Here is a 14,704-nt window from a genome sequence, read left to right on the forward strand (position 1 = left end):
AACCATCCCTTTATCGTCATCTTTTTATGGCTTCAGTTCAATGCTCTGGTGACACGAGATGTTATTTCTTTCCTATGGACACCAATAAAGGAGTCCAGTGGATTCCGCTTGATTTCCTATTAGTTAGTGCGGGTTTAAAATTCCGTTCTGTGGCCACGTGTCCTGCTTACGCTCACACTTGAGAAAGCAGCTCCTGACATAGCTTCCCTGGGAGCCTCAAGGTACTATAGCTGACGATGTCATGTTGAGACACGTTCTGAGGCTTCCAGGAAGCTGCCATTCTAAAGTCTGCAAAAGGCTCATTATCAAGTTGATCCTGTAAACTTGCGTCTTGTCTGGTCTTACGTATATAGATTTGCGTGTTTTTTTTTATATAAAAGGAACAGTCGCTACCTAATAACACTAAAAGTTCCTAGTACTTTTAGGGGTTTCCATGTCTATGGACGGTGTTGCGTCGGGTGACCAGGGGACTAAACATAGGATCGTGCCACCTGCAAAGAACCTCGACTAGAAACTTGAACGGGCGTCGGCACTCGCAGGAGCAAGATGAGTCAGATGACCCCCGTCTGGAACGCGAGAAGAACGATACCGGGGAGCCGTCCTCGCTCGGACGCGGAAGTGTGCCGATGCTTTCGCTTGCGTGTCCCTATCGAGTCGACCTGGAGCGGCCCCCCAGTCGCTCCTCGTGACAGGCACCGTTCGAAGAAGCCCAAGGGCACGGGGAGAACCAGCGCCGACGTTTCCGCTCGCCTGCACAAGGGGCAACCTTGCAAGGTCGGCGGGCACGGCGCCTAGCCTCGGCCCACTTGACGCGAGGGGAAGAAGAAAACGCGTCAATGAGCCGGGTGGGGTGTCAACGTTTGTAAATTCCGGCTTGGCAACGGCGGTGTGTGTGTGTGCCCTTGTAGTCACGTTCTTGGTTTCAAGGCCTAGATACAAGGGACCAGTCGTCTTCTGCCCAATGTAAAGCGCGAAACCCATGTACGACGAAACCGTCCGTTAGTAAAGTATTATTAGAGTAGACTATTTGGCTCTCCGGTGCTATGAAAAGCCTCGCCCCCGAAGGTCATTCCGGCAGTTCGCACATCGGATCGGACGGTTCCTTCGTACATGGGTTTCGCGTTTTAAGCGCGAAACACATGCGCTACTCTGACATCCATGGCGTTGATCTATGGCGATGCTCAGATCCATAGCATCGGCACGGAACTTCACGGCTATGGTGGGTAACTCCAGGCGTATGGCGTGGACTGAGCACACATTTTAGAATACGGCTAACTTTTTTCTTGAGGAATTACCAGTTCGCTCTCCTTCCGAGTGTAAAGACACAAAGCAAAAGTAGGGCTTGCGCGTATTTAGTACGCCGCGCAAAATACACAATTTGCCTGAAAAAGCCAAGAACAAAAAAACAACGCGTTTTTAATTTGAAAACGTCATAAAACGTTAAACAACTGATCTTGAATAAACATACAAGTATCCTAATTCGTCACATAAGTGGGACTTTAAAAACATACCGTGAGGAGCCCAACGCTTTCTTTTTTCTTTTTTTTTTAATACATTTTTTTTTTTTTTAGAGAAAATGAGTGTCTTGCGATCGGCGTATGTTGACCATGGACATGCTGCTCCCTTAGGATCGCGATCACTCGGCGCAAATAAATGCGTGGTTGGAGTTAGCTAAATAAACGAGCCGCGTTTGCCCACACAAGGTGTGGGCACTGCGCATGCGCAGAAACCAAATTCGCGCGAAGTGAAGTGTCTGCGCACGCGCAGTGCCGTTGACAGCGCCACCGCAGCTGCGTGACGTCAGGGCCGCGTGTTGGTCTATAGTGGCGTATGGCGCGGTTGAAGCACACATCTTTGACGGCAGGTTATTCTTGCTTGCCTAAATTACTGAAGTGCCATTACTACGAAGTGTAGCCTCTAAAGAGGCTACACTTCGTAGTAATGGCACTTCAGCCATCTTGTTGCTTAGAATCGTTGCTGCCAGTCATCATAAAATTTATCGGAAATCGTGGGACACGCAATTTCAAAGTTCCAGGAATAGTACACCAGTCCGCGATATAGAGCAAACCGATATCGGCCCAGTTTCCTGGCAGCGTATCCAAAGCTCGGGAACTCGCTTTTTTTTTTTTTTAAATCGTAACCATCACCGATGGCGCCCGCCCTCCACGAAGCAACAAAGGGACGGCCCCCACAAGCCAATCAGGGAATAAGGTGTCGATGCATGCTTTAAATGTATCTTATTTAGTCAGAGAAATAAAACGCATGTTCAGGGTCGTTCATTTTTATTCATCTTTTTCTAAAGGAATCGGTTCCTCTCTACTCCAAGGTGCCGCGCTGGTACGATCGCCTAAATCTGAGCAGCATGAGCTCTTGTTTGTCAGCGTCCTGTAACTGTGGAGAGCCATGATCTATAGATATGACGAAATCTAAAACGTATGGAATTTGCTGATTGTGGCTCCCAATGGCGTAAGTCTAGCCCCATTGACTTGGCAGTAAATTCTACCGTATAGTCACCGGCAGGGCGAGAACGGCAGAGCGTCTCTTTCCGGTGCGCGGCGTCCAACGCACGTTCTTTGCCTTCCGTCGTGCTTTGGCTGCCCGTGCACGCTCGAGGCTCACAGGACGCTGAGGCGCCATCGAAGTTGGGAAGCATCGTGCTGGAGGCGGGACAAATGAAGGACATCCTTGCCGTTCTAATTCTGCCAGTGATTACACTGAGCTCACGTCAGAAGACGTGAGCTCAGTGGCTGGGCATTGCTGCTGAGCCCATACGTTTTACACAGCAAACGTTTTGCTCCAGGAAATTCGCTTTTCACGTCAAGAACGGGTAGGAATTACATGCTTGGGAGAAGAGCGTGTTGGTTTAAGTAATGGATGAAGAAAGAATAAAACAATTAAAACACTGGCACGATCAGATGACCAAACAACAAAAAATATACACTTTTTTTTTTACTTTTGTCAACAAAAAATACAAAAAAATATCATTCTGCAAACTGTAAAAAAAAAAAAAAAAAAAGGTAAGGCAAAGCGAGCATGGAAGACGGTTACGCTTATATCCGGGATGTGTCCTATTGGCGTGGCGACGGCAAAACAATGTTTTCGCCCATGCTGGAAGTCACGACATCCAAGATGGCGGGGCCCTTGTGGAAGAGGTGATTCAAGCGGGGATCGGTGAGGTATCCTCGGCTTGGTGAACTTGCGAAAAGGTGTCTATTAGACCCTTTTCAAAAGTCCGTCAAGCAACCTCGGTGGTCGCCATTGTTTAGACACGAAGCGACTGATTGACACTGGCAAAATTTTCGCCAGGCACTTTAAACATCCCAGGCTAACACTACACTGGCAAAATTTTCTCCCCTACAGCGTAAACGGCAGGCGCCCATTGGGGGCCGACTGTATAACTTCCCGATACGCGCACAACTGAAATAAACCCAAACCGAAATCGCCTCCTGACACCTCGGCGTAAAGTGGATGCGAGAACCACGCGTACCGAAATGGGTGACGTGAGGTTTTCGTTGAGCTTGAAGCGAATGCCCACGGACAGCGGCCCCGGGATCTGCACGGGGTTCGGCTCCAGGTCGAAGCCCGTGACGAACAGCGGGTCCGTGTCCTCGCCGCAGTTGTTGAAGGCCAGCCTGGCGTAGCCCCTCCGCACCGCCGGCTTGGACACCTGCAGCGTCGCCGACGAAGAACGGGCTTGTTTAACGACACGTGATTACACCCGCGATACACTCGAGTCGTAGTCGCATTGCTCATGCACCGCACAACGTGTTCTTTGCAGAAACGACGACATGATTATCTGCGGACCATGCCTCATGCATGTTCGAAGCGCGCTTTCTTCATGCCTGCAGGCAGTTTTTCTGTGACCAATGTCAGAGGGCCGTCCGACAACAACAAGAAATCATCTCCATTCGCCTTTCTTTTACAGCGGAGCTGTTAAGGGCTTGTTTCCCCAGGATCGTGTCCCCCGCAAACAAATGAAGACACCGAACTCTGGACACTTACCGCCATCTATGAGCGACGTCGGCAAGCCAAGTATCTGGTTGCCGCCGTCGCTCATAGATGGCGGCAGCCTTTCCACTCTGGCTTGCCGACTTGCGGCCGGCCATTACTTTTCACTGCACAGCTCCGCTGGTCTTCCTTCTTCACCAAAGTAAAAAAACTGAAAGTTTTTTTTTTTTTTCAAGATACAGTTTACATGTAAATTACACGTAAGCCAATATTGGCTTGTGCGTGGGTCGCGACCGATCCCTCTGTTCTTCTATTAAAGTATTATTAAACTGGTACTAGAGCGCACCATGGCAAGATAAATGAAGTTTCTATCTCCAGAAAAAAACAAAAACAATATATAGTTACGGTCTATTCCACTAATTCATTAAACGGCTGTAATAGGTCAGATATGTTGGATTTAGTTATTACTTACGTCACGTTGGTTAAGTACGAATCAACTCGTCGAAGGAAACTAATTCTTCGTAATTTTTCCGGTTTTTTTTTTGTTTTGTTTTTTTATTTTGTTTGAGTACAACCGTTTTTGACAGCTTTTTTAAATTTTATTTTGGGGGATCTTGCCTCGAGTAACCTCTTCTATAATTCAATAAAAATCTCGGGTGCATAATATGCACCCGAGATTTTTACTAAGCTAACCCATATTTCTGATTATATCCTTTCTTATTTTTTTTTTCTGGATCCATTTCATTTTAAGTTGTAGATATTTGGCACAGTATCCGTAGACTGTTATTCCACATTGAAGTGAGGACTTGTCCAGTGAATTGTGTACCATTCTTATTACGGATCGAGGGACCAGATCTTGTATTTTGTATGATGTAACAGAGCTGCCACCGCGGCTTTACGGGTAAAGGCCGGTGCTCTGGGTTTCGAACCGGATGAGCATCGCATACCGACGTGTGTTCGTGAGCACTGGCCATGTTTTGACGCACCGAGAGTTTCGACGACATTGAACGATCGCCGTATTTGATAGTGGCGCGCAAACGGTTCAAGAAACCCATCCACTCTGCTAAGCAAAGAGAGGCAGAAAGAAGAGTTATTTATTGAAACAACAGGGAACTTCGTAAAAGCTTAACGATCTTGGGTGATAGACAAAGACGTGGTCTCTACGTGCAAGGTTATTTCTTGGAGTTCACTTCCAAGGGCCTCTCTGCCTTCCGTCCACACGACTGTCGACAAGGACGCATCCACTTTCTCGGGCTGGAGCTAACCAACGTTGAGTGCTTCTTGTCGGCGTTTTGAGAGGTCAAGAGGCGCATGAGCAAATTTCACGAAGTAAATTTGCTAGCCATTTTGAAGGAGCCCCAGTCAGCTTTGTTTAGGAAATACGTATAGCGCTTATTTCCGCCTTGTGGTTGGTGACAGGTTAAGAACGCACTAGATGCTCCGCCTCTACAGCGCCAGCTTTCTCTCTTTCATAGCTTCTCGGTGCATGGGCAACCGAAGCTCGACGGAAGGCAACGTGCGAGTGCTTGAGGCGGAACCTTTACTGCATGCAGTCTTAACCTGTCACCAACCTACATTTCCTCCAAAGCTTGGTCCGCGAATGCTAGCGTACCTGCTTTATTACGCTCTTGCTTTCCCAGAGACAATTTACAGTGCCGTGTTTGTAACAAAAATACTGCAGCGATCGCTTTTCTAGACGCTGTCATGGTCGCGTGAACTTAGAAAGCGCATTTCTGAACGAGGTCCCCGTGTCAACCAACTATTTCATGAGACAACGTAGCTTCTATATGATTGAACGTTGACGCTGACGCTTCGTGAAAGGGGTCAGTGTACGCTTGACAAGCCCAGGGCTAAATTCTTCTGTCGTCCAGTCTGGTCCAGTCCAGCTCATCTGGTATCATGGCGCATCAATGCAACCACTCGTCATCTCAACCGTAAAACCCCACGCACTAGCCTTCGCTTACGTTTGATAAAGAGCTATCCGGCTTTCATGTTAAGGCCCGTTCACACTCTTGCGACCGAGTACGACCGAGAAAGACTTCTTGGGACCGGATGCGCTGAGCGGAGCTGGTCCTAAGAGATCGCAAAAGGCTTAAAAACCGGTTTGGTCTCTCTCGGTCGTACTCGGTTGCAAGAGTGTGAACGGGCCTTAAAGCGTGGCAAACGATTCAAAGAGTATATAGCTTGATATGCAGCATACGAAGGACAAGTCTTCCGATTACTCGCATTCGTGTATACAGTCAAACGAAGTCAAACGCGACTGTCTGAATGGACCTAACATTTTAAAGCAAGTCACGTGCCGTGCTCATCAACAACCAACTCGCGACGGCCAACGTCACGTGATGCGAGTGACATTAGTCACGTGAGTGAGCATCCAATGTGGCCGATGCTTTGTTTTCTGAACTTCCGCGAGCCAACCGCAAACGACGATGTCGCAAGAAACGACCTTGGAAGAGGTCTGTTGGCGAACGCATTGAAATAAGCATATCCGGGGTGTTGTGACAGCAAATAATGCTTACAACCTACATTAAGGGGAAGGATTGAACGTCGTCGTTAATGATGTGGACGACTTCGCATTGCGCGCCGACGAACACGGGCGAATGGTGTTCGCAAATTGGTCCTCGCCGCCCGTACATTTGTTTGGGCAGCGTTCTTGAATTATTCCACCGCCGTTTCCCAGAGGAGCCCGTGACAGGTGACTCTATCCTCGATGGTTCATGAAAATGTAGAGTAACCAGTATATGCTTGCGCGACCTTCGGCCAGACAGGTGTCTTTTATCGAGGGATAGTTTGAGCAGATGGAATTGTATACTTTATTTTACCATAAGGGCGCATGGTCAATGGCGAGAGGACCACGGACACGGATACTAAGAGTTCAAGGTCACGGTGAATTTACTGGGCTTGATTGTGTGTGTGTGCTTGTATGTGTATGTGTGTATCTGCGTGTGTCTGTGTGTATTTTTCAGGCTAGTCTCTCGATTTTTAAAAACGTAATTCGCGGATTACCATGCTACCATTACGCTATTAACTTTACCTCAGAAAAAAGTGGTGTCCTGATTACCTAACGTTTTAACAAAAAAAAAAAAAAAAAAAAGAAGAAAGAAAGAAATGCCTAAATTGTAGGTCATTATTGCACAAAAATAAATAAGATAGCTAAACTAATGGAACATAGCACAGCGCTCGTAATCATTTCGAGTATATGGTCCACCGGCATAAGCATCTGAGTCACGTTTTTTTGTGTTTTTTTTTTCTCTCTCTCTCACGTCCGGCCAGAAATGAAAGCCGTCACGCACAATGGTCTTCTTACGACACCGTTCTGATGCTATCGGAACAAAGCTCATAGACCCGTTCCCAGCTTCCTGTTTCATCGTTTATGAGCGCGCGGCGACGCCCATAAAATGAGGGCTGCGCCGAGCCGGGTCCTCTTATCGGTGGACAGCGGTGACGTTTCCCTCGCGCTCTTCGCCGCGCACTCGGTTGAACGGCGGTTGAACTTTATAGTTGAATGAAGGCTTAGCTTTAGCGACTTTTTTTTTATGACAATTTAAAAGGTTAAAAGCGCAAAACAACAATGACGAAGAAGGAAACACACACGACACAGACAAGCGCTAACATGTATAACTTTATAGAGTAGACTGTCTTAGAAGGAGGAGTGTTATGACTGGTGGGTGCACCATAAATGGCAGGACCCACGTTGGGCGCCTTACTTGACTTGTCCCAGGTTAAGCGCCATGTTTGATGCACCCCACGTTGGGCGCCATATTCGAACTACCCTACGTTGGGCGCCACACTCGACGTGCTCCACGTTGGGAGCCATATTTGATGCACATCGTGTTCGGCGTTATACTTGACGTACCTCACGTCGGGCGCCTTATGTCTTGCGTGCTCCGACACGAGAAACGAATGTATACGCGGTTTCACCGCCGTCTTGTGTTGCCGAATCCTTTCCTTCTGCACCTCGCACCAAATAATACTTTACTAGAATGCATATTCCACTCCACTTATCGGCATTAGACAGCGCGCCTACAGCGCCGAAACTTCCCCTATCGGCGTGAGCAGACCGCGCCCGAAAGAAGGCATGCGCTTCGCGCTTTCCACTCTTTTGTGCTACGCCGAGGGAGAGGGCTGCTGACGACACCGAGATACCGGGTTCGGCAAGACAGCAGGAACGACTGTCTCCGCTTTCTCAATGGCTTTCCACGATGATGGATGTCGGCAGCCGCTCCTCGCAGTTTGATGGGGAAAACACCGAGGCTACGCGCATCGTGCCCTTCTAGCTGCGCAAAAAGCTGTCGGCTCCAATTTTTTTATTAGAGTTTTACCGAGTAACATGTATTCCCCAGCAAAGTATTTGCTCGTACTGTCTCAAAGGCAAGCAGAACCGCCCTCGTCCTTTTTTACCTGTTTCATATGACCGTGCCTAGATTCCTATGAAAATAAAGATTCGAAGCTACGTGTATCAAAAAAAGGGACAAAAAAAGCTATACACATTGTTTTCCATCGTTGGTTTCTGCGCATGTCATTCGTTGTTGCTTTGTTGCTCTGACGGTGAGTTTTCGAGGGTCACTTTCTCCGATAAGTAGTATGAACACGGTTATATGGGCTAATAATCACAGAAAAAAAAAAAAAAAAGAACGGTGGTTGAAACACTGCTTGTGAGCCGTTTCTCCCCTGATGTTGTGATATCAGGCGACATCTGTTTGTCAACAAGAGCGGGAGATGGCGTCACTATCGTTTCGTTTGTAACTCGGTCCCGTCTTCAGAGTCCCTCCTGAAGAATAGCCGTAAGCTTCTCTGCAGTGGACACCCTGCATTCAGATCGGATATTCTTTATTTATTTCAGTTTACCCTCATTTCCGACCGGCGAGCGCCTTCCAACAACTAGACAAACTTCCGGCTTCGTCGTTGTCTTTGTTATTCGTATTTTGTTGCATTAAGAGTCTATGGCCGCTCGCCACAATTGTTGTTACCCACTTCCGGTTCTGGAATTTTTATTTTTTGTATTTTATTTTGCTCGTGTCGCTTATCTGGAGCAGCCACTGAAAACATGACGGTTGACAAGAGGACACGCCTAGCTAGTTTCTTTCTCGGAATTTTTTTTTTTTTTTATCAAACAATCTCGATGCACATAGAGGGCTAACTTTGTTCTAGTTGTTGAATGACGTGACTAGGGATATCGCAACCTATCGTCAAACTTGAGGTTCGGTGTCAAACGAAGGTTCCGCGTCAAACGGAGGTTCGGCGCCGAACGGAGGTCGACGCTTGGCGAACCTTCGAACTTTTGGCGAAATTCGAGGAAGTTAGACATCTTGAACAGTGTTTCCCGACTCCAACGTAAAACTTTGAGAGTTTGGGAAATATAATTTAACCCTTTTCTTTTTTTTTAGGGAATGATGTTAACCGCTTGCGCAGTGTAAACGAAAACATACGAGCTTTAAAAGGTACACTAAAGACGTTTCTGAGATCGTCTGTTCTTGGCGATAACTCATTCTACGCTATCTTAGCATCCCAAAAATCGAAAAATTATGCTCGTGCTACGTCTATTTCTCTACTAAACACGTGATCGAAGTTCGTGCCACGCCCCTTTCTGAGCGGAAAAATCTGGAGCACAGAAATCAGCGGAGGCGCCGGCGGCGTGACGACAGGTGCGCGCCAGCCAATCATAAGCCGCCTTTCCGAGAGAGGCTGCTTGCGATTGGCCGAAGGCGCCTCCGCTGAATTCTGTGCTCCAGATTTTTCCGCCCAGAAAGGGGCGTGGCACGAACTTCGATCACATTTTTAGTAGGGAAATAGACGTCGCACAAGAATAATTTTTGGATTTCTAGGATGCTTGGGGACCGTAATATAAGTTATGGCCAAAAATAGACGATATCAGAAATGTCTTTAGCGCACCTTTAAGGACTTAGTTAGCTTTTAATGGTAACTACATACCCGATAAGTATTGCACCAGTCGTCCGGCTGGAGGCGTTAGCTCGTATTGAATTTCCCTCACGCGCATCAAAGTCAAAGTTGAGTCAAACCTCTGTCGAACTTCGCGTTCAAAGTTCGAAGAAGTCGAACCTGGTCGAAACCGAACTTCGGCAGGTTTGTGTTGTGAGTTCACAGATGGCTCTGGACAGGTGGTGCCATTTAGCACGTGACTGGCTTCTGCCTGGGACATCAAGGGATTAATACTCATCAAGATGAGTTCCGGGGGGCTGAAACATTACGTTTATCACGAACCGTCTTTTATCTGTGCGTCATGGCTGTACGTGAGGTTGATTATAAACTATGATTTTCACGAGTGTTCAATGAAAAGGGTTGTATTTTTAAGTATTATCGCACTTTTAATTTCGTTTAAAAAAATGGCGATATGAACGCAATGCAAATATTTTAATTTTCAATGCTTAACAACAAATGTTGCGTTCAGGGTAAAAAAGTATACACAGGCAGCCAATTGTCCTCACGTAGGTCTAGCTCTCGTAGGTCTAGGTTTTCAAGGAAAGAAAACTTGTTTTTGTCTGAGCAGCGAGTCATACAAGCACTGCAATCTTCAGTTATTTGTTAAAGGTTCGGACCACGAACATTTTCACGCCTAACATTCACTGATCTCTATGACGATAGGCTGCTTCCATAAATCCGTCACCGCGCGCGTTGCATTCTGGGAACCAGTGGACCAGGAGCGAAGCGCCCGTATGGATTTTGCTTCCCACTGATTCCCACAATGCATAACGTGGTATTACGCCGCGATGCGGCGCTCTGAGTTTTGGAACAAGTATATTTGCTGGATCGCGCTTCACTGCTCCTCGAATGCGTCCACCGGATGCTCCGAATCGGCCATCTTGGGCTTTATGTAAATCTGCCAGAGGAAGCGTTGCAGAGGTTGGATGGCTGCCTACTGCAAGACAAGTTTTCTGCTCGTTTGCCGTCAGTCGTCGAAAGTTTTTTTTTTTTTTTTTTCGCTGATCTTACGTAAACGGTAGTGGTGGCGTTTGAAAACCCGTGGAATTTTTTTAAAATCAATTTTTAACAAAAGCACTACACCGCAGGAAAAAGGCACATTTTGTTTAACACAGTTTGTTCAACACAGGGTTTTCAAAAACTTTTTCGGCGAATGACGGCGAACAAACAGAAAGCGTGCCTTTCCCCACGCAGCCACCCAACCCCTAAAACGCTTCACCTGACAGATTTACATAGGCCCAAGATGTCCGATTCAAAACCTCCAGTGGCCGCACTTCCGTTGCAATGACAGAGCGACACGAGCGATCCAGCAATTTTTCTTCGACATCAATGCCTAAAACTTCTGTGACCACCATTTTTTTACATTTTATTTATTTGTAAGAGTCTGTTGCGGCATAACACGTACTGTTACTGTGCTGAATGCTTTCAATTAATTTCGACCCCTGATACACTCAAACCACACACCGAAAAAAAAAAAATCTTATAATGCATTATAGGGAACTTGTGAGGAAATTGTGAGGGAATTGGTGTGTCACGTGATGTATATTTTCCCGCTAAATCTAGCGGGGAAACTGAATAGTTGTATAAGTCACGTGTCGTCAGGTGACGTGACGTCGATTGTCCCCGCTATATTTAGCGGGAAACTGAATTGCTGTATAGGTCCCGTTCAGTGTTGTACACGTTACTAAAAAAAAGTAATCGATTACAATTACTATTACTCGTGGCTAAAAAGTATTCGATTAGATTACTTGATTACTCGACGGCAAAAGTAATTGGACATTTCTTAAAGAAGTAATCGTTACTTTTCCGATTACTTTATTGTGTGAAGTCACATCTTTAGCGCTCATAACAATGAACTACTTCCAACCGATATTTCACATTTGCACAAGTATTGAAGAAGAAAAACTGGCTCCCTCTTCGTGGTCGTTGCACCTTCACAATGCGGACACAAGCATAGAATTCGTTTGAAGACGTTTAATGATTTGGGCGTTCGCCAGTGTGTGTGTGTGTGGGGGGGGGGGGGGGGGGGGGGGGGGGGAAGCGGAGGGGGTTCTATATCTTGTTAAGCTTGAGCAAGGGTCGTCGCTCAAAGTTTGCGTCGCTCATTTTATTCTTCACATGTGGATGAGCTCGCATGTTATACAAAAGAGCAGCAGCTCCAGGATTTGAAACGGATCATGTGTAGTATCCATTAGCGGAAGAGGTCGCCCCAACCACTTCTCAACTCGAAACATTGCTTGTCACAAAGACCACGTAGGGGAAATGGGGAAATATTTCAACTGCCTTTGTTATATTTTGCATCCGCTTTAGGCATTCTTCGTTTCTGGTTCTCCTACGGGCTGCGAGTATAGGTACCCGGCCTAAGCAGGATTTTTTATTTTTTTTTATTTCAGTGTGTGTGTGCGTGAGGGGGCTAGTTTGAACGAAGGACTCACAAAGCTACATTCTGCTTCCTCAAACTTCGCCCTGAATGGCCTTTGTCACGCAGTGTGGCTACCCTGGGGCTTCCCGATCCCCAGTCCCAGCCCGAAAAAAAATAATAATAAAAAATAAAATAAAGGACATTCTACAGAAACTGTCCATAGAAAGAGATTGACCACGTTTCCTACAGCTCCGCAAAAATCTTTCTTTTTTCCGTTCGAAAAAATAAAAAAGCAAATTTTCTTTTTGTCATTTCATAAGAAAAAAGGCTTGTGTCGGGGAGGGGGGGGGGGGGGGGGGGGGGGGGGGGGGTCCCGTGGACAAATTGTAACGGTTACAAGTAATTCTATTACTTCAAAAAGTAATCAGATTACTCTCGTGATTACTGCCTAATAAAAGTAATCAACTGATTACAAAATTACTCAAAATAGTAATCGATTACAAGTAATTTGATTACTTGTAATGCGTACGGAACAAGTCTGGTCCCGTTACGTCATTTCCTGCTAAATTTAGCGGGGAAACTGAATTGATATTTTAGCTAAAAGACGTGCATTTTACCGCTAAATTTAGCGGGGAAACTGAGATGACGTATAGTTCACGTGCCGTCAATTTACCAAGGTTTATGGGTCACGTGACGGCACGAGGCGCAACTTTCCCCGTTAAATTTAGCGGAAAATGCGCGGGCGGACGGATGAATGGACGACATTTTTGGATTGGGGGGTTATCGTTAAAAAGCATTTCATGTTTTAAAACGGATGACTGAACGTTGCGCATCTTCGGTGAAAACTATATAAGCCATTAAATAAGCTGCGTGTCAAAGTAACGGCACTACAGCCATCCATGGATGGACGGATGGATGTATGGATGCTAACGGTTGTACCTTTTGTAACAGGCGGTAGCTTGCGCCCCCTAGCCTGTAAACCAGGTGGCGCAAGCTACCGCCCCTCGCTAAATTAATTATTTTAAGCACCATCTTGGTGCTTAAAAATCCTTAGTTCCGGCTCTCTGATAGCTAAATCTCAAAACGCAGGAAACGCTTGTTCGTGCACCAGAGTTGTTAGCAGACTCTAGAGCAAAACTTCTGGCACCGTAGTGCTTAAATTTATTGTTTCCGGTTATCTAAAAGCTTAATCCAAAATCACAGGAAACGCTTGGTTGTGTTCCAGAATTGTGAGAAGAATCCAGAGCAAAACTCTACCGCCTGAGCTTTTTGTCACCGTATCTAAAGTTGGCGAAGTCGCATTTTAGAGTCGTAACGATCGTCAGTGGCGCCAGCTCTGTGCTAAGCACCTAAACGGAGGCGCCCACACAAACTCATGAGACGCGGTGCCGCCTAGTAGCTTTATAGTGTAAGCAAAAACCGATGCGACCATGGTTAACGCCATGGCAGTGGGCTCATTTGCACCTCCTGCACTTTGAGCGCACCACCGTATTCGATTTATGAGTGTATCCTATCTCAATACACAACCGGAATACTACAATGCGCTTTTCTGCACCGGTGCAGGCGGGAGCGAGTAAATCGAATGAGCCCGGCGTCAATGAAAACCAACCAGCAAAGTGATCAGATGAAAACCTCACTTGGCGATTGCGCGCAAAAACTACAGCGCCGAGAAATGCAACTGCACTGCAGATAATCATTGTCTCCCTCTCGTATATTTTGTTAAATTAAAATTACGCGATGAAGTAATTTAGTGTAGACACGCTTTACAAGTTGTTTAAAACACTGCCTAGTTGAGCGAGTGCCGGAAACTGGCTTTCGACCATGAAAAGTCGATACGCGTTCGACGATCGTACAGTTAAGATGCAAACCAGTCTTTTAGCGTCTTTTTGTTTGAATCAGTGTTGTTGAGTAACAGTCCTACAGCGTCAAAAAGCGCGCCAAAAAAATAAAGCGCGGCAAAGCGGTGCCAAACTATAAAAGGTGGCCTCATTTGCCTTGCGTGCTATTCTTTCCCCGTTGCGAAGTTTGAAGCGAGGCGTCCCTCTCTCCGCAGTGCCGTCTCAAGGTCACTTCCTTCCTCCTGAGATCCATTGTTCGCCCTGCGGAGTTCGTGACGTCTTGATGGCGTCCCCGTAATCCGCACAAAATGCGCGATTCAGCGCACCGGGTCAAGTCTGCTTTACGTCATTGCAGGCCGAATATTGTCACCTTCACCAGTTATTATGGGCTTCAACGGGTCCAGTAGACGAAGATATAGAACGGGTCTAGGCCTACTCGCCAAGGGGCATTTCGTCGAATAGGGCAATTCGTCGAATAGGGCAATTCGTCTAATAGGTGAACTCGTCGAATAGGTCAACTCGTCGAATAGGTCAACTCGTCGAATAGGTCAACTCGTCGAATAGGTCAACTCGTCGAATAGGTCAACTCGTCGAATAGGTCAACTCGTCGAATAGG

The 14,704-nt window shown here is 46.6% G+C and overlaps 1 protein-coding gene across 1 annotated transcript in view; it reads right to left on the reverse strand.

The window, feature by feature from the left end:
* The window catches only part of LOC8042781 (ganglioside GM2 activator), a 62,414-nt gene that overhangs the window by 2,576 nt on the left and 45,134 nt on the right, over positions 1-14,704 (reverse strand). Inside the window, exon 2 of the mRNA XM_040498759.2 lies at positions 3,488-3,667. Within this exon, the coding sequence (XP_040354693.1) occupies positions 3,488-3,667 (180 nt within the window). The remainder of the gene's footprint in view (positions 1-3,487; positions 3,668-14,704) is intronic.

Source organism: Ixodes scapularis, unplaced genomic scaffold (genome assembly GCF_016920785.2).
Source record: "Ixodes scapularis isolate PalLabHiFi unplaced genomic scaffold, ASM1692078v2 PGA_scaffold13__105_contigs__length_92229423, whole genome shotgun sequence".
Lineage (NCBI taxonomy): Eukaryota > Metazoa > Arthropoda > Arachnida > Ixodida > Ixodidae > Ixodes > Ixodes scapularis.